Here is a 24,051-nt window from a genome sequence, read left to right as displayed (position 1 = left end):
CCCTCGAGGCTATACCCAAAGGTAATCCCAGTACGTCATAGGAAAATAAGCTATCTTACAACCCAACGTGTTAGCCAACTCCCTAATATTCTGCACCTCTCCAGTCGGCACCAACTCGGATTTATCATAGTTCACTTTTAGACCCGACACTGCTTCAAAACACAGTAGACATGCCTTCACAACCCGCAACTGGTCCCGATCAGCTTCGCACATAATCAGCGTATCATCTGCGAACAGCAAGTGAGAGACAGTAGTAATACCCCTGTTTGGAGAACCAATTTGGAAGCCACTAACAAAACCATTAGCCACCAAAGCCGAGATCATCCTGCTTAGTGCCTCCATCACAACAACAAAAAGTAAAGGAGATAATGGATCCCCTTGCCTCAAACTATGAGAACTCTGAAAGAAACCCTCAGGGTTGCCATTAATCAACATAGAGAACCGTACCGTTAAGATACACCTCCTAATCCAAGACCTCCACCTTTCACCAAAACCACACCTACCCAATAGATATAGGAGGAAGTCCCAATTTACATGGTCATACGCCTTTTCCATATCCAGCTTACACATAATTCCTGGGTTTCCAGCCTTCAATCTGCTATCCAAACATTCATTGGCAATTAGAACCGCATCGAGGATTTGTCTTCCCTTAACAAAAGCATTTTGAGGCTTAGTCACAATCTTTCCCAAAACCTCACTTAAGCGATTGGCAAGCACTTTTGAGATAATCTTGTATACTCCATTCACTAAGCTGATAGGCCGAAAATCTGTGATCTCAATAGCCCCGGCCTTTTTAGGTATTAAGGCAAGGAAAGTGGAGTTAAGACTTTTCTCAAATTTTCCAAACGAGAACAACTCCTGAAACACCTTCAAAAGATCTTCTTTAATCACCTCCCAGCATTCTTGGAAAAAGCCCATAGAGAAACCATCAGGTTCGAGAGCCTTGTCTTTTACTATCTTCCTTACTACATTAAATACCTCTTCCTTGTCAAAAGCCCTCTCCATCCTGGCAACATCCCCCGGTTCAAGAATGTTAAACACCAACCCATCAAGAGTGGGCCTCCACCCCTCCTGCTCAGTAAGGATCTTCTCAAAAAAATCAACCACATGATCTTTGATAACCTCTTCTTCTCTACACTCCACCCCCTCAATTTTCAACACCTCAATGTTATTGTTTCTTCTATGAGAATTTGCAATACTATGGAAAAACTTCGTACTCCGATCCCTTTCCTTTAACCATAATGCTCTTGACTTTTGTCGCCAAGACATTTCCTCCTGCAAGATTATCCTCTCAAGATCTGCGTCCAACGAAGTTTTCTGTGCTTGTTCTTCCTCAGTAAGAGGCCTCCCCTCCTGTAGTCTCTCTAACCCCTGTATTTCCATCCACTTGGTATTTTTGTTCTCTTCCACATTGCCAAAAGACTGCTGGCATTTGAGAACTCTGAGAATTCTAAGCTTGCTGGCCTCAATCTTCTATTTCCAAAACTTTCACTTTGGAAACGAGCAACATTGAAATAACCCCCAATACACCAAGGAAGCTCCCACCAACAGTGAACCCCAGCTAGCTCATCCCACAATAATCTTCTATCCACGTTTAAATTGGGCCCATAAACACCTGCAAAAGCCCACAAGAAACCATCTGCCACACTTCTAAAAGAGCACGCTACCATATATCTCCCTATATAGTCCTCTACTTTCTCCACCACCCGCCTATCCCACATCATTACAACTCCCGATGCCCCTGAAGAAGCCAAGTACACCCAATCTACATAATTACTGCTCCATATACTCCTCACAATCCTCCTATTGATTAACTTCAGCTTTGTCTCTTGTAAACAAACAATGTCCACTTTTCACTCACGAAGCAGGTGCCGAATCCGAAGACGCTTTTCTACCTCGTTAAGACCACGGACATTCCAAGACACAATTTTTGGCTTCATTTATGAACAACCAGCCCCTTCCCTTTTACCCTACTCCTACTAGAACTACCCTCCGAATTCATCGACCACATCAACCTTTTAAGCTCTCGATTCTTCTTCAAGTCTCTCTTCCTTTTCTGTTGATACCCAGCTTCCATAGCAATTAACAAAGCTATGAACTGCTCTTCATACCCCTCACAATTAATCCCTACAAAATGTTGAATCTCTTTCACCTTATGTAATACCCAGTTTGAAACTTGATCTGGAAAACAAAAGTTCAAAGGGATTGGATCACCGATATTGCTACTTTGGAAGTTCTGAAAATCTTCCCCCACAGAGAACTCCTCTAGACCCAACTGATCGCACGCCTCAAAGAGAACTATTTCGTCCTCCACCGAGTGCATGAGATCATCGAACTCCTCATCCCCTTCCTCCAACTCAAAACCCTCAAATGGTCTGACAGATAAATCCGCCGGAGCCAAACCCATGCCTCCCACAGTTGTCGGCGAATTCTGGGTCGCCTTTGACGAAGATTCACGCATTTCGATCTCTTTTTGTGCACAGAACGCCGGCGATACCTCGTCGGCGACCTCTACTGCATCCGTCGGCCGTTTCTGTGCTACCGCCGCTGTCGATAAACTTTCCGGCTCGAAGCCGAGGCTGGACATCGCGCCGCTGTGTTGGGTATCGCGTCGCTGGGCTGGATCTTCACTGGGCAGGGAAACGGATCCTCTCCCACTAGCTTAGGCCTTGGGTTGGGACGGCCCAGCCCCTGCTGAAGAGGATGAGCCCCTCTGTATCTTGGGCCGAGCAGCCCCACATGTTATCATACTATAGTATTACATATTATTTTTAGTGTCTAATTATATGTTATTATACATTAGTATTACATGTTATTATACTAATGTCCAACTTATTTCTGGCTTAATTATATACTAAACTTTCTAGTGTCTAAATGTATGTTATTATACTTTAGTAAATTAGTATATGTGTTATTAATTTATTATATTAGACTTATTTAAATATTATTGTCTAATTTATTTTTATACTTGATTATGCATGGTAGTAATACTATAATGTTTATATATACAAAACTATCATTAGTCTATTTATATTATCGTAAAGTCAGAGTCGGAGTCGAAGTCGGTCTAGCGACACCTCCGACTTCGATTGAAAAATTAAAAAAAAAAATGGACTCCGACTTTGTTTTGTCAGAGTCGAGCGGAGCCGGAGCGAGTCGGAGCGGAGCTAGATTCAGTGTTAGATTTTTGGATTTTTGCTTAGCCCTAGTCTCATCCACGCAAGATCCATGGATCATTGCTCAGCCCTAGTCTCGTCCATGCAAGATCCATGGATCATTGATTCAGGAGCTAATGAACATTTGACCTGTTTGTCCTCTGCCTTTTATAAGTTAGATACTGTGACATCTCCAAAAAGTGTTACTCTTGCTAATGGTTCTCTTACTAAAGTTACAAGCATTGGATCCACTAAGCTCGCTGACTCTATATCCTTGTTATCTATTTTATATGCTCCTAGTTTTCCCTTTAGTTTGATGTCCATTAGTAAGATTAGTCAAAGTCTTCAATGTTCAGTAACCTTTTATCTCTCTTCATGTATCTTTCATGATCTCAAGATGGGGGGGAACAAGATTGGTATGGGGCATGAAGCTAGTGGTTTGTATTATCTTGATGTTAAACAATCACCCACTTGATCCCTTACATCCTCCACATCATCTGCTTATGAATGACATTGTCACCTTGGTCACCCTCTCTTTCCCTTTTGAAGCGTCAAGTTAGGAATCTAGGAAATGTGTCTCCCTTACCTTGTGAAGCATGTCAGCTTAGTAAATATCATCTTGTCTTTTGTACCTTGTGTTGATAAACGAGCATCGAGTCCTTTTGAATTTGTTCACTCTGATATAGGGGGACCAATCAACATTGAATCATACAAGTTTTAGTATTTTGTCACATTTGTTGATGACTACCTTCATGTGACATAGTTGTTTTTTATGAAGGCAAGATCTGAACTTCTTTCCATATTCAAAGTGTTTTGGAAAGAAATTAAAAATTTGAAACCCAATTTAACAATAAGGTTCAAGTTTTGCGTTTTGATAATGCTAGAGAATATTAATCTAGTGCCTTTGCTACTTGTAATAAAGGAATTGTTCATCAAACTTCATGTTCCTATACACCCCAACAGAATGGGGTGGCTGAACGCAAAAATCGTCATTTGTTAGATGTAACCTGAGCTCTTTTACTGCACATGCATGTTCCTAAACTTTTTGGGGTGATGATGTTCTTACTGCTTGTCACCTTATTAATTGTCTGCCTTCATCAGTTCTTGATGCCTCGATGGTTCTTCTTGCTTCTCCATTTTGTTCCCTTCATCTCTGCTATTTTCTCTCCCTCCAAAAATCATTGGGTGTGTTTGCTATGTTCATAACCTTGGCTCATGCTTTGATAAGCTTGATCCACATTCTACCAAGTGTTTTTTTGTTGGTTATTCCCGGACTCAAAAAGGATATCACTACTATAGTCTTGTTCTTAGACGTTACTTCACAGGTGCTGATGTTACCTTCTTTGAATCCATATCCTATTTCTCGAACACATCTTCGAGTGTTGAGTGTGATCCTCTACCATTACCTACTGTTCCACTTTCTTCTGCATTCTCAGCCAATCTTATGCAACCCTCCTTAGTGTGTTCCCCAGTTCCTTTATAGGTTTACTTGCATTGCTTGCCACCACTAGCTCCTATGCCTCCACCAACCGTGTCTCCATCTTCAAATCTTGAGTTACCTAGTACTTCAAACTCTTCCACCTTTTGCTCTCCACAAAGGTACTTGTTCTTGTGTTACTCAACATCTGATTAGCCAATTTGTCTCATATCATGCAATATCTCCTTCATTCTCATGTTTTAGTTCTCAACTTTCAAAACTTTATGTTCCTAAGATTGTTCAAGATGCTTTATCTGATTCGGGATGGATGACAGCTATGAAAAATGAAATGGATGCTCTTCATCATAATGGAACATGGGATCTTGTTCCACTACCACCTGGTAAACAACTTGTTGGCTGTAAATGGGTATATACAATCAAATTTCATCCTGATGGTTCTGTGGAACGTTTGAAAGCCCGCTTAGTTGCTAAGGGTTACACTCAAACATATGGCATTGATTACGAGGAGACTTTCTCCCCGATCGCCAAAATCTCCTCTATTCAAGTGCTGATCTCTCTTGCTGCTAATTTAGACTAGCCCTTATTTCAAGTGGATGTTAAAAATGCATTTCTACATGGCAATTTGCATGAAGAAGTTTATATGGAGCAACCACCTGGATTTGTTGCTCAGAGGGAGTATCGGGGTTCTGTATGCAAGTTAAAAAAATATATTATATGGTTTGAAACAATTTCCTCGAGCATGGTTTGTGAGGTTTTCTGATTTTGTATTGGTATTTGGTCTTCATAGATGCCAAACAGACCATTTGGTATTTCACCTACATAGTGATGCATGTCACATTTTGTTGGTTGTATATGTGGATGACATTGTAATTACTAGGAGTGACTGTTGGAATTGCTAGGCTGAAATAGTTTTTACACGATTAGTTTTAGACAAAGACTTGGGTAAGCTTAGATATTTCCTCGGAATTGAAGTTAGTAGATCTAAAAAGGGTATCAACCTATCTTAGAGAAAATATATACTTGACCTTCTGAAAGAAATTGGCATGTTGGGTGCATGACCTATTGACATTCCTATGGACCCAAATTGTAAATTCTTGAAAGAGGAATGAGAGTTATTTGGAGATCCAGGTAGGTATCAAAGACTTGTTGGGAAATTGAATTATCTCACTATCACTAGATCAGACATCTCTTATGTAGTGAGTGTACTGAGTCAATTCTTACAAACGCCCAGGGTCTCACATTGGGATGTTGTAATTCATATTTTTCATTATCTTAAGTGAGCTCCTGGCCTTGGATTATTGAATCGACCAAATGGACATCTTAGGGTTGAAGCCTTTTTAGACGCTAATTGGGTAGGATCCCTTTCAGATAGAAGATCTACTATAGGATATTGTACTTTTGTGAGAGGTAACTTTTTTTTTTCTAAGCAAGCAAATATTTTATTAAGAAACGGAAAACGAGATACATGAGGGGGGAGTGGGGTTCCCTAACAAACACCCCATTACAACAACCACAGCACAAAACTGAAAAAGAAATCGGGTTCTACGTCCAAATACTTGGTCCCCACTCATACCCTTTGTGAGAGATAACTTGGTTACATGAAAGAGTAAGAAATAAGTAGTAGTAACTCGCTCTAGTGCAGAAGCTGATGAATATAGGGCAATGGCTCACACTACCATTGAGCTGACATGATTGCAACACTTCCTTCAAGAGATTGGGTTTCCAGCTCTTGTCCCTCTTCAGTTATTTTGTGATAAAGCTACAGTGCATATTGCCTCTAATCCTGTGTTCCATGTGAGAACTAAACACATAGAGATTGATGGTCATTTTGTTCAAGATAAGATACTAAGTGGTGACATTTCTACACCTTTTGTGAAGTCTACAGATCAATTCGCTGTTATGTTTACTAAGTCATTGTGTTGTAGTCGGTTAAAACTAATTTGTTTCAAGTTGGGTTTATATGATATTATGCCCCAGCTTGAGGGGGAGTGTTAGAGGACATGGTTGTGATATGTGTAACTTGTGAGGGTATAATCATCAATTGTATGCATTATATATATTGTTGTACATCAATCAATGAAGTAAGTTTTCCCTCCATGAATGTCTACAATCTTTATATATGGATATATGATTGAATTTACCTGTAGTTGACTTTGTGTGATGAATGCCTCTTAAGCTGCTTTCATTGACGAGTTCTGGACATTGAAAACTCATGTCATTTGAAAGAAAAGTAAAGCCTTCCAAAATATGAAAGGTTGAAATGGTTTAAAGAGTCAGAGGTTAGGTGTGTACAGTCTTTTACATGGTAATTACAAGTATGGGATAGCTATGTCAGTAATTCTTAGGAAACACAGTTTAGATTCCTGTACAATCTTAACCCCACAAAGGTTAAGACTTACCAAAAAAAGGGTTGGCAGGAAGTCAGTTCATGTCTACATTTAATTATCTTATAAATCTTATTGTCTTTTTCCCTTCATTTGGATGTTTTTTGTCTGAGCTTTGCTGATTATCATTTAAGAGTTCTCCTATTCAATCTTCTTTCTAACTGTTTGTGTTTCTGCTAGATTAATGAAATCAGGTATTCGCTTTTAAATTTTTCTGGTTCTCTTTTAGGAAATTTTTTACAAACGAGTTTCTTTCTACATTAACAATGACAGCATTGTTTAGGATATACACATCACCCAAAATAGAAAACCAGGATTCCATTCTTTTCTTTCTTAAGGAGTGCTCACCGTGCTAATGTCCAAGTTAATATTAGCATCTTGATTAATAGTCTGGAAGGGCAAAGTCAGATTTGAAATAAATTGATTTCAAAACCAGAATAAGACAGTGTGCTCTTTATATGCTTAATATTATCTCTTTCCAGAAAACAGAAACAGGAAGAAGTAACAGTAAATTTCCTGTCAAAGATGTGCAAGTGTGTCTGCCTATCAAAATTCTATTTTCCGCATTAAATTGGATAAAATGCTTAGTCATTCTGAAACTAATTCTCTCTCTCTCTCTCTCTCTCTCACACACACACACACACCCATGTACAAACTGAATTTCTTTTCCATCTTCAATATCTTTCCCATTTGATCCAAAGTTCACCTCAACATGTCTTATGTTGCCAGATTCATCAATTGTCTTTCAGTCCTCATACAGATGCCAAAGGGATTATGGATCTTGTCAAGTTTCTCTCCCCCAAACATGTTATCCTAGTACATGGTGAGAAACCTAAGATGGCTACTCTTAAAGGACGAATATATTCAGAATTGGGAATTCGATGTGATGACCCTGCAAACAACGAGACAGTTTGCATTCCTTCTACTCATCATGTGGAAGTAGGAGCCTCAAACACTTTTATTCGAAGTAGCTTGAATCCAAACTTCAGTTTTTCTAAAATCAGTTCAGAAGATGAATCCGATTCGCATTTAAAAGATGGAAAGTTCATGCCATGGCTGCAGATAAAAGATGAAAGGGCAGCTGAAGGGATCTTGGTTGAGGAAAAGAGTAAAAGAGCAAAGATTGTTCACCAAGACGAGCTTCTTCTTATGTTGGGAGAAAAGAAGCACGACATTCGGTTTGCTTACTGTTTCCCCATAAATACTGACAATTTAGAAGACACCAAGAGCACAGATGTATCTACATCAAGTAATGCACTTTCCATGTCTGGCAGATGCTCTTGGCTTCCCATGTTGTACATTAAACTTTCAGACGAACTTTCTGGAGGAAACATCCAATTCTTTGGGGAACAAATTCAAGTAGAGTCATTTAGTGTATCACTCTGTCTGAAGGACAGGTGCCCTTACAGAATAGTTGACAGTCCTCCAAATAAATGTGAAGCAGTGTTTTTTTGCTGCACTTGGTCGATAGCAGATGAGAAGCTTGCTTGGAAAATCATCTCGATATTAGAAAATCTTGACTATGGAACTTGTTGAGTGTATGGATCAATTAATTTATGAGCTATGAACCTAGAGGAATCGCCTGCTAAAATGGTACAAATTTTGTCAGATCTGTAGCATTGTATGCATGTGAAATAGGCTGAATTTATAGAATTTGATTCTGAACACTGGTCCTTGTAACAGCTTCAATGACAACATATAATGCAAACATTAGAAAGATCCAAGTGTTCCTTTAAATTGATTTCTTCTTTGTATTCGAAGCCGTGTAACAATGAAGAAGAGAGGATGTTAGAGTGCCGGAGGAAAAAGAAAAGGAAAGAAAGAATAGTATTATTAGAGCTAAACCCATCTATGAAACTAAGGACTAGACTTTGTGGTGGTGAATGGTGAATAGGTCTTATAGTATTATTGGACGGTTGCGGGGATTTTTCCAAAAGGACTATTTGGAATTGTCTTATTTATGTAGGTAAGTTCTAGTGTCTTGATTGCTTGTATATGGATATTCTTCCACCTCAGTGAGGGTTTTTTTAATAAAGGTTCTACTTATTTAAAAAAAAAAAAAAGGTCTAATCGAACTTCTCATCTATTCTATTATCTTAATTATAAGTATTGTTCCAAATCTCTCCATGTTTTGTCAATTCCTACATTATAGATCAACATTAAAGACAAGATTATCAAATGATTTCAACACATCATCATGCCTCTCATGAATTGCGAAGTAACTTCAAACTTAAAAGCTTTTATCCTTTCCCTCTCATGCCTCCGCCAATGAGTAGTGCATGCCTCTGTTAAGTGGTTCCCATTTGTAGTGTTTGCTTATTCGTTTTCTAGCTTGCCAAGGAGCAGCGAATCCATTTCTTCTTCTATGATCCTCGTCCATATGAATTGCTTATATCCATTAAGTTTTTGTTTTTAATATTTAATTCGAGTCAGTTTTTATTGGCATTCATGCATATGCCTTTATAGTTTATACAACAATCACTCTTTTAACCTTGTAATAAAGTCTATTATTTTGTATTGTGCATTTGTGCTGCCTGGGAATCATGCTCCAACTTCTTATAATGTGCAAATTTTCATAGATTTTGCAAAATTATCCCATTTTTAATATTAATTCCATTAAGATAATCATAACAAAATTCTATTCATCTACCCCTAAAAAAAATAATCTTTGATCCATCATAGTTGGGTGGTGTCTTCATGAGTTTTGAAGATGTCTTTTAATCATTTTTCTCATTTATGAAAATAATAAGATGTCTTTTAATGTAAACAATACGGCTTACTCTAACCCATTAATTTCATCTCATCAAAATATGTCGACGTGTCGTAAATGTAACAAAAATATGAATTTCTAAGAAGTAAGAGACTTAGTTTTGGGGTATGCTCTCTCAAGTTCAAGATTCGAACAATTGGGCATAAATCATTTTTAGAGGCCACATTCATTTGATGAAAAGTCGTCGATAATGTAATTGATTATGTGGATGCGTCACATGTATAGTGTTTGAGTCAGGCTACTCTGTCGCCCAGTGTAGCCTGCTCAAGTTGACCAACTTTGTTTTTTGGTTTTTTTTTTTTTTTTTCATTTTTCTTTTCGCATTTTTTTAATAATTGAAATATTTTAAAAAAATAAAAAAAAATGTCCCAATACATTTAAAATCACTTCCTTAATCACTAAGTAAAAAAAAAAAAAAAATCTGTCAAGTGGTCAAATGGAGCAGTACAATAGGGAGGTAAAGTAGTTTTTTCCATAGTGTTTATACTTTAAACAATTTTAAAGTGTTTAAATTTTCTTCGTTCTGATAATGCCCTAGAATACACTCAACTTACATTTCAAGAGACCCTTTGACATTTTGGCACTATTTCTCAACTTTCATGTCTAAGTACCTCACAGCAAAATAGAAGGCTGAATGTTAACTTGGACACATTCCAGATACTGTTTGTGCTCTACTCTTATCATTGTCTGCGCCGACATCATTTTGGAGTGAAGCATCTCTCACGGCCGACTACATCATCAACAAGTTTCCTTGTCCTATTATTGATAATAGTACTTCTTATGACAAGCTATCTGGCTCCTTTCCTACTTACCATCACCAACACATCTTTGATTCTACTTGTTTGTTTTACTCGAACAGCATGAGTGCAGCAAACTTGAGCCCCGTTCTCGATTGTGGGGCAGTGCAAAAAGCTATAAGTATTATGATTCTGTGTCAAGGTCTCCTAATTTCCAGTCATGTAGTCATCTGAGAACATCGATTGTTCCACGAGGTTGGCAAGTTTCACATGCCATCTCTTCCACAATTTTCCATTACCACACATTTCTTCTCCACCGTCTTACTCCTATCTTTCTAGACTCCAACTCACTTGAACCACACACATTTGATGATCTTGATGATCATGCTTTGTTTAAGTCCTTAGGTTTTGTCCAATCCAAGGATCCAATCGACCATCCATTTTCAAACCTTTGTTGTTCCACTCGGGTAAGACCTCTCCCATCACATCTCCGTGATTTTCATTATTTTCATGCTTTAACTGACTTGCACCAACCTCATCCTATCATGAGACTTCCACTTACCCTTTATGGCAGGCTGCGATGAAAGATAAATTTGATATATTGTCAAAGAATCATATTTGGGCCATACTTGACTGACATCCAAGAAATTCTATTCTAGGGTCTAAATGGGCCTTTAAAATTAAGAGTTGCTTTGATGGTGTACTATTGATAGGTACAACGTTCGTCTTTGGCCAAAAGATCTACTCAAGAGTACAATATAGATTGTGGAGAGACCCTTGCTCTTATTGCTTGTCTCTCTTCTGTCCATGCTTTTTTGGATGTTCATGTCTCTTGTCATTGGTTCCTTTTTCAAATGGATGTAAAATATATCTTCCTTAATAGCAATATGAGTGAAGAAGTATATATGCAATCGCCTCTTGGATTTCTCAACCTAGGGCTTAGTTTGCAAAATTCAGCACCACTATCTCTAGTCTTGACTACTTCATTAGCTCCTATGACTTAGCCTTGTTTATTCCTCGCATAACCAAAGGTATCATTCTTCTTTTGCTATATGTAGATGACATGGTTATCATTGGAGACGATCTTATCAGGTTTTTAGGAGCTAAAGCAATACCTTAGTCAACATTTTGAGATGAAGGACCTTGGGCCTCTTTGGTTATTTTAATGGTCTTGAGTTTTCTTTTTCCTTTAGTGGTTCCTATTTGAGTTAGGCCAAATACACTTATCAACTCCTCTCACAAGCCAACATGACAGATCGTACGGTCACTAACACACTAACTAAACTCAATGCTCGTCTCTATCTTGATAAGGGCGAACGTCTTCATGATCCCACTTTGTATAAGCATTTGGGTAATAGTTCTGTCTTATCTTAATATTACCCTACCGAATATTTCATATGTTGTCCATCAAGCGAGTCAACTCATGGCTGCTCCATGCTTCATGCTCCATCCTTCCCTACCTCAAGGGGACATTGTTCCATGGTTTACATCTCTCCTCTTAGTTTACTCTTCAAATGCTTGCTTATGTTGGTGCCAATTGTGCAGGTGATCCTATAAAACAGTGCTATAGAACTAGTTATTGTTTTCTAGTTGGCAATTCCCTCGTCTCTTAGTGTAGTAAGAAACAAATTGCAATTGCTTCATCTAGCACTAAGGCCGAATACTATGCTCTTGCTAACATTACATCGGAGCTTCTTTGGTTGCGGTGGCTATTTCAAAATATGAGTCTCTTTCTCATCTGCAACTCTTCTACATCGTGACAACATGAGCACTATTCAAATTGTTCGTAATAATGTTTTTGACGAACTGACCAAACATATTAAAACTAATTGTCACTTTATCCGTCACCATCTTTTTCAAGGCTCGCTGCAACTTCATTCCATTACTTTCTATAATCAGCTCCCAGATGTTTTTACCGAGTCATATCCTTTGGGAAGATTTCACGATCTTGTTACCAAATTCAAGTTGGTGTTTCACACTCCACCTTAAATTTGAGGGGCTTCTTAAACTAGTCCATCAAGTCCCACATGCTTTGTATGCTATTTTATTGGGCTCCATATAAATAAGGCCCTTTTGTAAAGTACGTGTGTGTGATTCAATCAAGTCGATTTTCACTTTCTTTAAAAATAATTTATGTTTTTGGAGTGGATATTTATCTACTAGAACGTGGATAAACATCGCATCACTACTTATTACCTATTGTTAATGCCAAAAACTGCACAACCGACCGGAAGAAAGGAAAGAATCATCTTCGGCTTACAATGGTGATTCAGGCTTAGATACAATACTCTTACTCTTCATGTTCATCTATATGATAAATAATAAATAAACAAATAAAAGTAAATAAAGAGAGATACAGTGATCTATGTAGTTCGGCATAATGTCTATGTCCACGGGTTGTTTGGGAGAGAAATCCACTATAATGAGTGATTTTACAATCTCTCATTGTCTCACATATCTCATAATAAAATAGAGAAATTTAGGGAAGATCATTTGGAGTCGCTGTGTGTGGTGGAGTTTGGGCATAGAGAACTTCTGTGTAGAGAGCTTGAGGAGAGTCTATTTGTTTTGTGGGGGATCTCCTCATATATATAGAGGTCTATTTCCTGGAGTGATTGAGTCTAACTTATTTTGTGAAGCATTTTCCTTTTAGAAGTCTGAATCTCTTTCCTTTTAGGAGTATGTGTGTCTTTCCTCTTAGGAGTCTGAGTCAACTTGTCTTATCTTTTCATAACTTTATCTCTTAAATTGATTTTCGACCTTATCTCGAAGCTAAATTATAGGCTGCTAATTTGACTCCTACATATGCCCGCTATTCTTAAAGGCTATTTGTTGATCAAGAAGGTCTTGAAAATCTTCAACTTAATAATTTGCAGAATAAATTTTTGAAAACTGGTCCCTAGTTTCCTATTTGGTTTTGGGTTTTCTGCTAAATGGTGAACAACCTAGCTTAGAGAGATAGGCGAGAGATGTACTCGATTGCATTAGGTCCAAGTATGGAACTCTGCTTTGGCGGGAGGTGTACTTGACCGCATTAGGGGTGAGTGCGAAGCTCGATTTTGGCAGGAGATGTACTGGACAACGTCAGAGGCGAGAGCGAAGCTTGATTTTGGCGGGAGATGTACTCGATCGCGTTTTAAGTTTGTTTATATGTATATATGTTTGCCATGAGAGATTGTTTATTGTTGGCAAAGAGTGCATATTTTCATGATTGGTATTTTGTATGTATTTTTGTGATCATTTTTACTTTTGTTGGTAGTAGTGGATTTTCTGCCCCTTGGTGTAAATTGTTGTTGGTGTTCTCGTTTTGTTGTTTGTTGGTAATAACCCGCGCTTAAGTGGTCAGGAAACATGTTGACTCCCTGGGTCCACATTAGGCCGTTGCTGAGCCCGTCGACTCATTCCCAAAGGAAACCCGCATGATGCGGCTGTGGATCATTGTGGCTTGTTCTCGAAGGTAACCTATTGACGGCGGTTGTGGCTCGAGCATAAATACTCGGCGTTTGCGCTTGGGAGGTCTAGCGGTCCTTGACCTTTCCTACCTGTTAGCTTGTCATGAGAGAGTTCGGGCAGTCTGATAACTTGTCCTGCCTGTTGGCCCTCGACGAGAGATGAGCCGGGTCAAGCAGTCCCTGACCTTTCCCTTTCTCATGGGCACTGCGAGTCTTTAGATTCGTCATTGGTTTTAAGGATCGCGTGGTTTGTTGACTTCCACGCCTTTTTTTCCTGGCACCGTGAGTTTTTGTACTTGTCATTGGTGTTTAAGAGTCACGTGGTCTGTTGACGTCCGCGCCCTTTTTTCCTTGGCACCACGAGTCTTTGTATTCATCATTGGTGTCTAAGGGTCACATAATTTGTTGACTTTTGAGTCCTCTTTCCTTGGCACCGTGAGTTTTTGTACTCGTCATTGGTGTTTGGGGGGGATGCTGGACTACACTGTTTTGGTGGGAGGTTGAGTTTGACCACCCTAAGAGGTTTTCACCAAAAACTAAATAGGTTAGTGTAATACAAATTACAAGTTTGAGATTTGTAAACCTGAGTCATTCCATTAGAGTATGGTGACGGCTGGTGAAACATGGGTGATGCATGTGCGTAGCCATACTTTAGCATTGATGAAGGCCCAGGATGCTCGAGATGCCTGTGATATTGAGCAGTCTATTCTGAAGCAAACAGATTAAGATGCCTATACGGCGCTTGGGAGGGGCTTTGCAGCCAGTGTTCCGTGTCACGCTGGCGATTTCCCGCGAAATATATTTCCCAAGCATGTAGCCACTCCGATTCTCATGGAACCTTGAGAAGTTTCGGTTGGGAAAATCTTTAAAAACTAAATTTGTTAGTAAAAATAAGTTTAAAATAGCAATTTTTAAAGAGACAAACCAGAGTAATTTAGTTGCTGCTTTCAATTGTTCCTTGACTGGGTTGGTTCCTTGATTGCTTTCAATCAGTTGCCTGTCATGGAATGGTTGTCCACCTGTTTATTGCTCGCCATGCTCCATCAAATAATAAATCTCACATCTGAACTCTTTCTCGCCAAGGTTGTTTGCTTGCCACCTTTGCTCGCCATGGAGCTAGTCGTTTGTCCCTATACGCATGTGTTGTTGCTCGCCACCTTCGCTTGCCACATTCAGTTGCGTGGTATGTCAGTGTGTTTTTGCTCGCCTCCTTTCGGTTCACCAAGGTTGTTTGCTCGCCACCTTTGCTTGCCACATTCAATTGCGTGATCTGTCAATGTATTTTTGCTCTCCTCCTCTTGGTTGACCACCCCCATGGGTTGCTAGAGATTGTCTCCGTGGGTGATGAAGCATCCAGGATGTACAAGATTGGTGAGGGTGGCGATGAAGATCTAGGATGTGCAAAGTTTCTACGGTGTTGCGAAGATCTTCTTTAGAGGGTAAAGCGTCTGTGTTGTTTGAAAGGGACGTCACCGTGGTCGAGAACCATCACACCGATGGCAAAATAAGCCGGCAAGCAAGGTGATGATCGTCGTTGACCTCATCAACTCACGGTCATCACAGGTCTCTTATAGAACTGCGCTTGGCGATGAGGGAATGGTGAGGAACATCACGTGGGCGAGGAAATTGTAGTGGTGAGTACTGTGGTTGAGGACTAGGGGTGTAAATTTAAACTAGAAAACCGGACCGGACTGGTTTTTTCGGTTTTGAACCAGTCCGGTCTGGGATCGGTTCTTGTATTAGGGAAACCGACCAGAACCGGTTCGTTCCAGTTTCGATTCTACAATTTCCTGGACTAGACCGGTTGGGAATATATATATATATATAAATTAATATTTTATATATAAATTTTATACAAAATTAATAGTATACAAAATATTTTTTATATATAAGTTTTATATATAATATATAATTATATGTGAAAGTTGTTTATATAATATATATATATATATATCATATATGAAATAATTTCATATTATAATTTATAAATTATAATATAAAATGTTAATCTTAAATATGAATATTTGTAATTTGTATGATCATATGTCATTAATATAATTATATATAGGATAATGTTATATAATTTATGAACTAAAAGTTTAATCTTAAAGATGAGAATTTAATTGATCATATGCTTTAAAGATAAAAATATATAGTCTAATATATTATATAGTTATACTAATATATAAGTTTATAACTAATACTAATATATAATTATACTAATAGTATAATATTAATACTATTATATAGTCTAATATAGACTATAGTTATACTTATACTAATATAGTTATACTAAATCACTATAAGTTTATAACTAATACTAATTGTCTAATATAGACTATAGTTATATTTATACTAATATAATTATACTAATACTTATCACTATAACTAAATCAGTAAAGTCTATTAAATGTATTACAAATATATATAAATTATAATTATCAATTTCTCAAACCATCAAAAAAATTTTTAATTATCATTTGAAAAAGAAAAACAGAACCACATCGGGGAAACGGTGTCGTTTCCTCTCCAATCTACAACACTCTGTTTTCTCTCGAATAAACCCTAAAGTCTTGAAGTCTCCAAAAGCAAACGTCTGTGCCTCTCTCTCGTCTTTGTCTCTCTGCAATTTGCCCCACTCTCTCGTCCCTCAGCCTCACTCTCTGTCGCACATAACTTAGCTGCAGCCTACTAGTGCTACACACACAGACCCTCAGCCTCACCTCACTCTCTCTATCTCTGATTCCTCACAGTAATTTGTTTTTGTGTTTTTTAAATTATTTTGAAATCTCAAATCTGGTAGCTGGTATTTGTTTTATTAGAATTTTTGAATCCGAAATTTTGGATTTTTGTGATTGTGTTTGTGTTATTTGGGTTTTGTGATTGGGTTTGTGTTACTAGTGTTTTATGATTGAGTTTATAACTTTAAGAAAATTGGATAATTGCATCTGGTTTGCCTCACGTTTTTTGCTTCTCTAAGAACAAAAATATTAAAGGTTTGGTTTTGGAATGATGGCCAGTGTGATCATTAATATATATAGTTATATCTACTTTTATTAATTTTATTTTTGTTACTAAAGATAAATCATTCAAATGAAATACCCGACGATGTTCAACTTTCAATGGAAATGAGTCAAAGGATCATGGAATCAACAGCAATTAATAATCCGCTTTCTCCCAAATCTAATGTGAGTAAGCCATCTACTGGTCCTGGGAGTGGTAGGACAAGATCTGTAGCTTGGGATTATTTTACAAAGATTAATATTGAGGATAAGTCGAAACCTAGGACTGCATGTAACCTTTGTAGGATGACTTATACTTGTGATTCTAATACAAATAGCACAAAATCAATGTTGTGGCACTTAGAAAAAATATATAAGAAGTCCCTACTTAGGAAAGTAGATAAAAACCAATCTATATTGGGTTTCCAGTTTGGATGAAGCAGTAGGGGGCTTGTGCCTATTGTTTTTAGTGTTGAGACTTGTAGAGAAGTCTTAGAAGAAATGTTGGTTGTTGATCAGCTTCCTTTTAGACATGTGGAAGGGGAGGGGTTTAAGAAATTTATGCTTGTTGTGCAACCTAGATAAAATGGGATTCCATCACGTGTAACAGTTGTAAAATATATTTTTAAACTTTATTTGAGAGAGAAAGACAAGTTGAAAAGTGCTCTTAAGGGCAGCACATTTGTCTAACCACAGATACATGGACATTCATGCAGAATTTTAACTACATATGTCTCACCACACATTTTATTGATGAAAATTAGAAAATGCACAAAAGAATAATCAATTTTTGTAAGGTTGAAAACTATAAGGGTAAGACACTAGATAAAAAAATTGAAGTGTGTTTGCTTGAATGGGGGAGGCCCAAAATATTGACAATTATACTCAATAATGCAAGTTCAAATAATGTGACAATTTCGTATATCAAAAGAAAGACAAGGAATAGAAAGGATACGATTTTGGAACATGAGTTCTTGTATATGAGATGTTGTACTCATATCTTGAACTTAATTGTTCGGGATGGGTTGAAAGAATATGATCAATCAATTGCATGAATTAGAGGGACTATGAAGTATGTGAAATCATCTCCACATAGGTTGAACGCATTTAAGTAATGTTGTGATTGTGAGGATATTACTTGTAAAAGTAGTGTATGCTTAGATGTAGCAACTCGTTGAAACTCCACTTATATGATGTTGGATAGGGCTAAAAAGTTTTAAAAAATCATTCAACAGCTAGAGGATGAAGATTCGGGATATGTTAAGAGCGTTGGGGAGAATGATAGTGAGGATGATAATGGTGTTAGTGAGTTGGGTAAATGAGGGGCATCCAAGTTAGGGCCTCCAATCATGGATGATTGGGTTAAGAGTAGGTTGTTTGTAAAATTTCTAAAATCTTTTTACGATGCAACTTTGCGTTTCTTGGGGACCAATTATGTCACTTGCAATAGTTTTGTATTTGAGCTAGTGACAATTCAAGCTGCAATTAATTTGGAGTGTGTGGAAGGGCCTCCTAATTTGAGGACAATGACATTTAATATGAAATCTAAATGTGAGAAGTATTGGAGAAATTTTGAAAAAATGAATCTTTTGTTGTATGTTGGATTAGTTCTTGATTCTCGATATAAAATGCGTTGTCTAACATTTATTTTTGAAGGAATATATGAGGATGATAGTTCAAAAGTTCTTATGTTGGTGGATCGAGTTAAAGCTGCCTTGACTCGTTTATACAATAGTTATTGTGAAAATGATGGAAGTGATGTTGGGGCACAAGATCAAACTATGGGCCAATCAAGCGAGAGAGGGGCTAGTAGTACAAGTTCAACTATTGGGGTAGGTCAAGGTGATTTCATTGTGCACAAATGAAGAAGCGTTTGGAGTCAAATAACTCTTTGGAGAGTAAATTTAAACTAGAGAGATATTTATGTGAAAAATGTGAAAAAGATGATGTGAAATTCGACTTGTTGACTTGGTAGAAGGTTAACTCCATTAGATACCACGTACTTTCAAGAGTTGTGTGGGATGTTCTTGCAGTTTCGATATCTATAGTGGCCTCTGAGTGCGCTTTTAGCACAACAGGTAGAGTACTTGATCCTTTCTGTAGTAGTCTATCTCTACTTATGGTGGAAGCACTTATTTATACACAAAATTGACTCTATTCTTCTGCCCCATTTAACATTCCACTTTAATGGATGATATTGAGGAGTTTGAGAAAATTGATACATGTATGTAGCATTATTCACATTTTCTTTAACTATCTCTAAAGTATAAATCATATTAGTACTTTGTTTTAATTATTATGTTTATTTTTTTCCCTTTTGTGTAGAGCTCATGGAAGACCTAGAGAGTTTTTCAAGACCTACTTCTTTGGTTGGAGATAATTAAATTTAAGGTAGGTAGGTCACTTGTATAACATCTTTTCTTAAGTTTTTTTTTTTTTCTATTTAATGTAATTACTAACTTTTTATTGGAATTAATTGCTTGATTTATTTTCATACAATTGCAAAATTTGTTTTGTTGAATGGACTATTGGAGTTGGTGGCTTGGTGCATAGCTATTGGTTCTAGTTGTAAAGTTTTTTGTTGGATGTTTTAAGTTATTATAATTTGGACTTCTAATTTGGATTTGTAATTTAGACCTGTAATTTTTTGGACTTTTAGACTTGTAATTTAGACTTTTAGTGTTTGGGCCTGTAATTTTTTGGACTTTTAGACTTGTAACTTAGACTTTTGGACTTGTAATATGTTGGATTTTTGGACTTCTAATTTAGACTTTTGAACTTATTTTATTCCACAGGCTCATAGCAGATTTTTCTTTTTATTGCAGATTTTTTTTTTTAGCTTTTGTATTAGTTATATTTATAAGCTTGTAGTAGATTTTTTTTAGTAAAGTAGCTTTTTGGAAAATCAGTTATTAGTAAAGCAGACTTTAGTAAATCAGATTTTTTTTAGTAAAGCAGATTTTTTATTCAAGTAGTTTTTAGTAAAAAAGATTTTTTTTTCTTTTCTATAAACAGATTTTTAATGACAAACTGTCAAATTTACATTTTAAAAAAATCAAAAAGCCGGACCAAACCAGATCAGAAACCGGTAAAACCGGAAGTACCAGTTTAGGAGGGTAACTGCTACATACCGGTTCGGTCCTAGATTTTGTCCAAAATTGGACCAGACCGGTTACACCCCTATTACGGACCACCATGCCGGTGACAAAATAAGCCGGTGAGCTAGGTGTGCTTGAGCTTGTTCTCTCGAGGTGCTCACATGGTGCACAGCGTGCACAATGTGCTACTGTAGTGAGGATCAGTGGCGAGGAACATCGCTGTGGTCGAGAACCACCATGTCAAAGATAGAAGAAGCCGGCATCTCAGGTCATGGCTAGCGACGGTTCTGCTAGCACACAAACACTTGGCTTCTCACTTTTGGCAGCATGCATGGTGCGGTCAATGACAACTTGTGGGGTGACATGGCGGCTGGAGCTACGTGGAAGAGAGCCACTGTGCTAGGGACAGAGGCCATTGGCGAGCAGTGTGGTAGTTGCTGACTGGCTCGCTGGCTAGCGAGTTGCAGGCGGGTGGCACTGCCCGTAGTGTGTACTGATCCATGCCTCTGTTTTTCAGATTCGGCCATACCACCTAGCGGGAATCACCTCCCCAAGACAAAAAACATCGATGGGCTCAATTGTGGGCATCGGTGGTCTTTGAAAGTCCTTGGGGCGGCTGATGGGTGGTTTTCCCCATGCTCCTGGGTTCCTAGCAGCGAGATATCTACGAGGAGACCCTCATCGGCTCAATTCTAATGCTTGGCTTAGTGGCCGGAAATGTGCCGCGCTACTCACAGAGGTCGTGGGCAACAAGCCCACCATGCATAGTGAGGGATCATGTCTTGTCTTTCGCGAGCTGGCACTTGAGACCATGCACATTATGTGCTTGTATGGCATACGTCATGGACGTCCTTCACAGTGCACGTTCACAGTGCACGCCCCCTTTTCTTGGGTCCTTCCATATGTATATATTTATATCTATTCTAATAGAGTAATAGTATTGACGAAATAAAATAATAAGTTCAAGTTTGAGGAACTTATCTGATATTTTCGAGAGAATATCTCTTCAGCCGGAGAATCATCCTCCAACCATTACCGAAAATAATGAAAAAGTCGAATCCCACAGATGTTGCCACTGTTAATGTCAAAAATTGTACAACAGACTGGAAGGGAGGAAGGAATCATCCTAACTCACAACAGTGATTCGAGCTTTAATACGATGCTCTCCGCATTTATCCATATGATAAATAATAAATAAGAGAATAAAAGTAAATAAAGAGAGACACATGAATCTACGTGGTTCAGCATAATACCTACATTCACGGGTTGTTTGGGGGAGAAATCCATTATAATGGGTGGTTTTAGAATCTCTCATGGCCTAACATATCTCACAATATAATAGAGAAATTTAGAGAAGATCCTTTGGAGTCGTTGTATGTGGTGGAGTTTGGGCGTAAGGAGCTTTTGTGTAGAGAGCTTGTGGAGAGTGTATTCGTTTTATGGGAGATCTCCTCATATATATAGATGTCTATTTCCTTTGAGTGATTAAATCTAACTTGCCTCGTGAAACATTTTTCTTTTAGAGTCTCTTTCCTTTTAGGAGTCTATATGTCTTTCCTCTTAGGAGTTTGAGTCAACTTATTCTATATTTTCATGATTTTATCTCTTAGCTTGATTTTGAGTTTTATCTCAAAATTAAATTGTAAGCTGCTGATTTGACCCCTTCACCTATAGCCATTACTTTGTAGCAAATACAAAGAAGCATATGAAATGCATTCTTAGAATCAATTCACGTAGATGAAGTTCTTTTGGAAAGATTGGCATTACCCATTTAAAATAGAGATCTACCTGCTTAATCGGATTAGATAATTTAATTATGAAAATAAAGAGATTTTGTGTCGCTCTTATATAAACATTTAATATTGCATCAATGGTTTGATGTATTTAGAAGAGTATTTCAATTTAGTTGTCAGTGGTTGAGACCCACCTCGTACGTGCCATTTTGATTTACGGATTAACTAGCTACCATGTGATGCTAGCTAATGTTTTCAACATCTGCATGCTTTTTATCCAGCACGCCATGTGATGCAACTCTATCTTCTTCTTCTTTTTATTTGAAAGGTAATGATTTCATTAACCAGGTAAAATTACATCATGCATAATTGCCTCCCTCAGGATTGAGTTTAAGACCTCAAGAGGGCCATCCTCTAGCCAGACTTTTTCACAAACATCCCTAATAGCTAGCTTTGCTGCCGTGTGAGCAGCTTTGTTTGCAGACCTATGTACAAAATTAAGGCTCCATGCTTGGTTGCTTTTCATCAGCAGCTGCAAATCCTCCGTCATTTTTCCAAGCCACGAGTTATCTTTATTTTTGGAGTTCACTGCATCCACAACTACCTTGGCATCCCCTTCAAAACAACCTTGCTTTAGACCAAGCTCAGTGCAAAGGTCCATAGCTCTATGAAGAGATGTGGTCCTTAGAGGCTGTCACCACAGCTAGCAATTTGCCTTCTGAATCTCTGATGATTACTACCATACCCATCCTGCCATTAGCGTTTTCAAAAGTTGCATCGAAATTCACTTTGACATATGGCCATGCAAGTGGTTTCCATCTTTGGGTTGATCCTCTCTCGTGAGTCCCTTCTATACTCTTTAAACAGTTTTGTTTGGTCTTTTTAAAAAAGGATAAATCAACTTGAGCCTTTTTAGCCAGTATACCAGGATGCATAAAACTGATTTTGAAAAATGAAGGCATTTCTTCTTACCCATAGCTGGTAACACATGACTGATGCCAACTCTAAACTCTCTTTGCTCATCTCAACCCACAGTAGCTGGAAATCAAAATGATATCTCTTCCATTTGCAGAAAGTGCTAGTCTCTCCTCGCCATACATCTGTTGTAGCAGGGCAATCCCACATAACATGTACTACTGTTTCCACTTCTCATGTACATCATGGACAAAGGTTGTTCTTAATAATGTTCTTCCTATAAAGATTGTCTTTTGTAGGAAGAATATTATTAAGACACTTTCAAATAAATATTTTAACCTTACTAGGTACTTCTAGATTCCATACATCTCTCCACATCACTTGATTCTCCCCCCTTGTCGAGGCTTCTCTTACTTTCCTATTCAAAATCATAGTTTCCAAAAAGTAGGCACTCTTAATAGTGAAGATTCCTTTTTCAGACTCCACCCAAATCAACTTATCTCTGGAACCTCTACTGCTAATTGGAATGGAGCAAATAACTTGAGCTTCACCTTCATTGAAAACTGCTGCCACCAATTCTTTCTTCCAAAAACAGTTGTCATCTTCTATCAATTCATCTACTCTGGCCTCAGGGTCCAGTATATTGATGGGAGACTGAATCTGATATGTCACAGGTCTAGGTTGCCATTTATCCTTCTAGATCTTTATGCTATTTCCATTACCAACCCTCCACACAGCCCCCTGCTTAATCAGCTCCAAGGCTGACCATAGACTTCTCCAAATAAAAGAGGAAGTACCTCTCAATTTAGCCTCCATTAGGTCACACTCTGGAAGTATTTCTGCTCAAAAATTAGAGAGACCAGCGAGTTAGGATCTTTGATCATTCTCCATATTTGCTTGGCTATGAGAACTTTGTTGAAACTACTCAGGTCTCTGAACCTCAGGCCCCCTTGCTTTTTAACCTCTCCCAAAGACCTTCATGATTTCTAATGAATGCCTTTCCCCTCACATTTATTACACCACCATAATCTAGCCAAGAGAACTTCTATTTCTTTGAGAAGCAACCCAGGCAGTTTGAATACACTCATGGTATATGCTGGGATAGCCTGTAGCACACTCTTTATAAGGATCTCTTTCTCTGCTGAGGACAAGAGTTTGGTTTTCTAGCTGTTGATCCTTTTCCATACCTTTTCCTTCAAAACTCTGAAAGTGTTATACTTGGATCTCCCTACCATAGTTGGGAGACTAAGGTATCTGTTATAGTCATTGCATCTTAATCCATTCACTTGTTGCAAGATAAATTCCTTAGCTTCTACCCTAGTATTCGAGCTAAAAAAGACACTAGTTTTGTCTTTGTTTAGAGTTTG

General features: G+C 37.9%; 1 protein-coding gene across 2 annotated transcripts in view; it reads left to right on the top strand.

Annotated features, from left to right (window-relative positions):
• Positions 1-8,696, top strand: part of LOC121257195 (cleavage and polyadenylation specificity factor subunit 3-II) — a 34,453-nt gene extending 25,757 nt beyond the window's left edge. Inside the window, exons 13-14 of one of the 2 annotated variants that reach the window (XM_041158132.1) lie at positions 7,707-7,916; positions 8,040-8,696. In XM_041158132.1, the coding sequence (XP_041014066.1) occupies positions 7,707-7,916; positions 8,040-8,513 (684 nt within the window). In that variant the 3' untranslated portion in view covers positions 8,514-8,696. Of the gene's footprint in view, positions 1-7,706 lie in introns of both variants that reach the window. The other variant, XM_041158131.1, reaches the window with a different exon arrangement.
• Positions 8,697-24,051: the final 15,355 nt, after the last annotated feature.

Source organism: Juglans microcarpa x Juglans regia, chromosome 3S, assembly GCF_004785595.1.
Source record: "Juglans microcarpa x Juglans regia isolate MS1-56 chromosome 3S, Jm3101_v1.0, whole genome shotgun sequence".
Lineage (NCBI taxonomy): Eukaryota > Viridiplantae > Streptophyta > Magnoliopsida > Fagales > Juglandaceae > Juglans > Juglans microcarpa x Juglans regia.
This window is presented reverse-complemented; position numbering and strand designations above follow the sequence as displayed.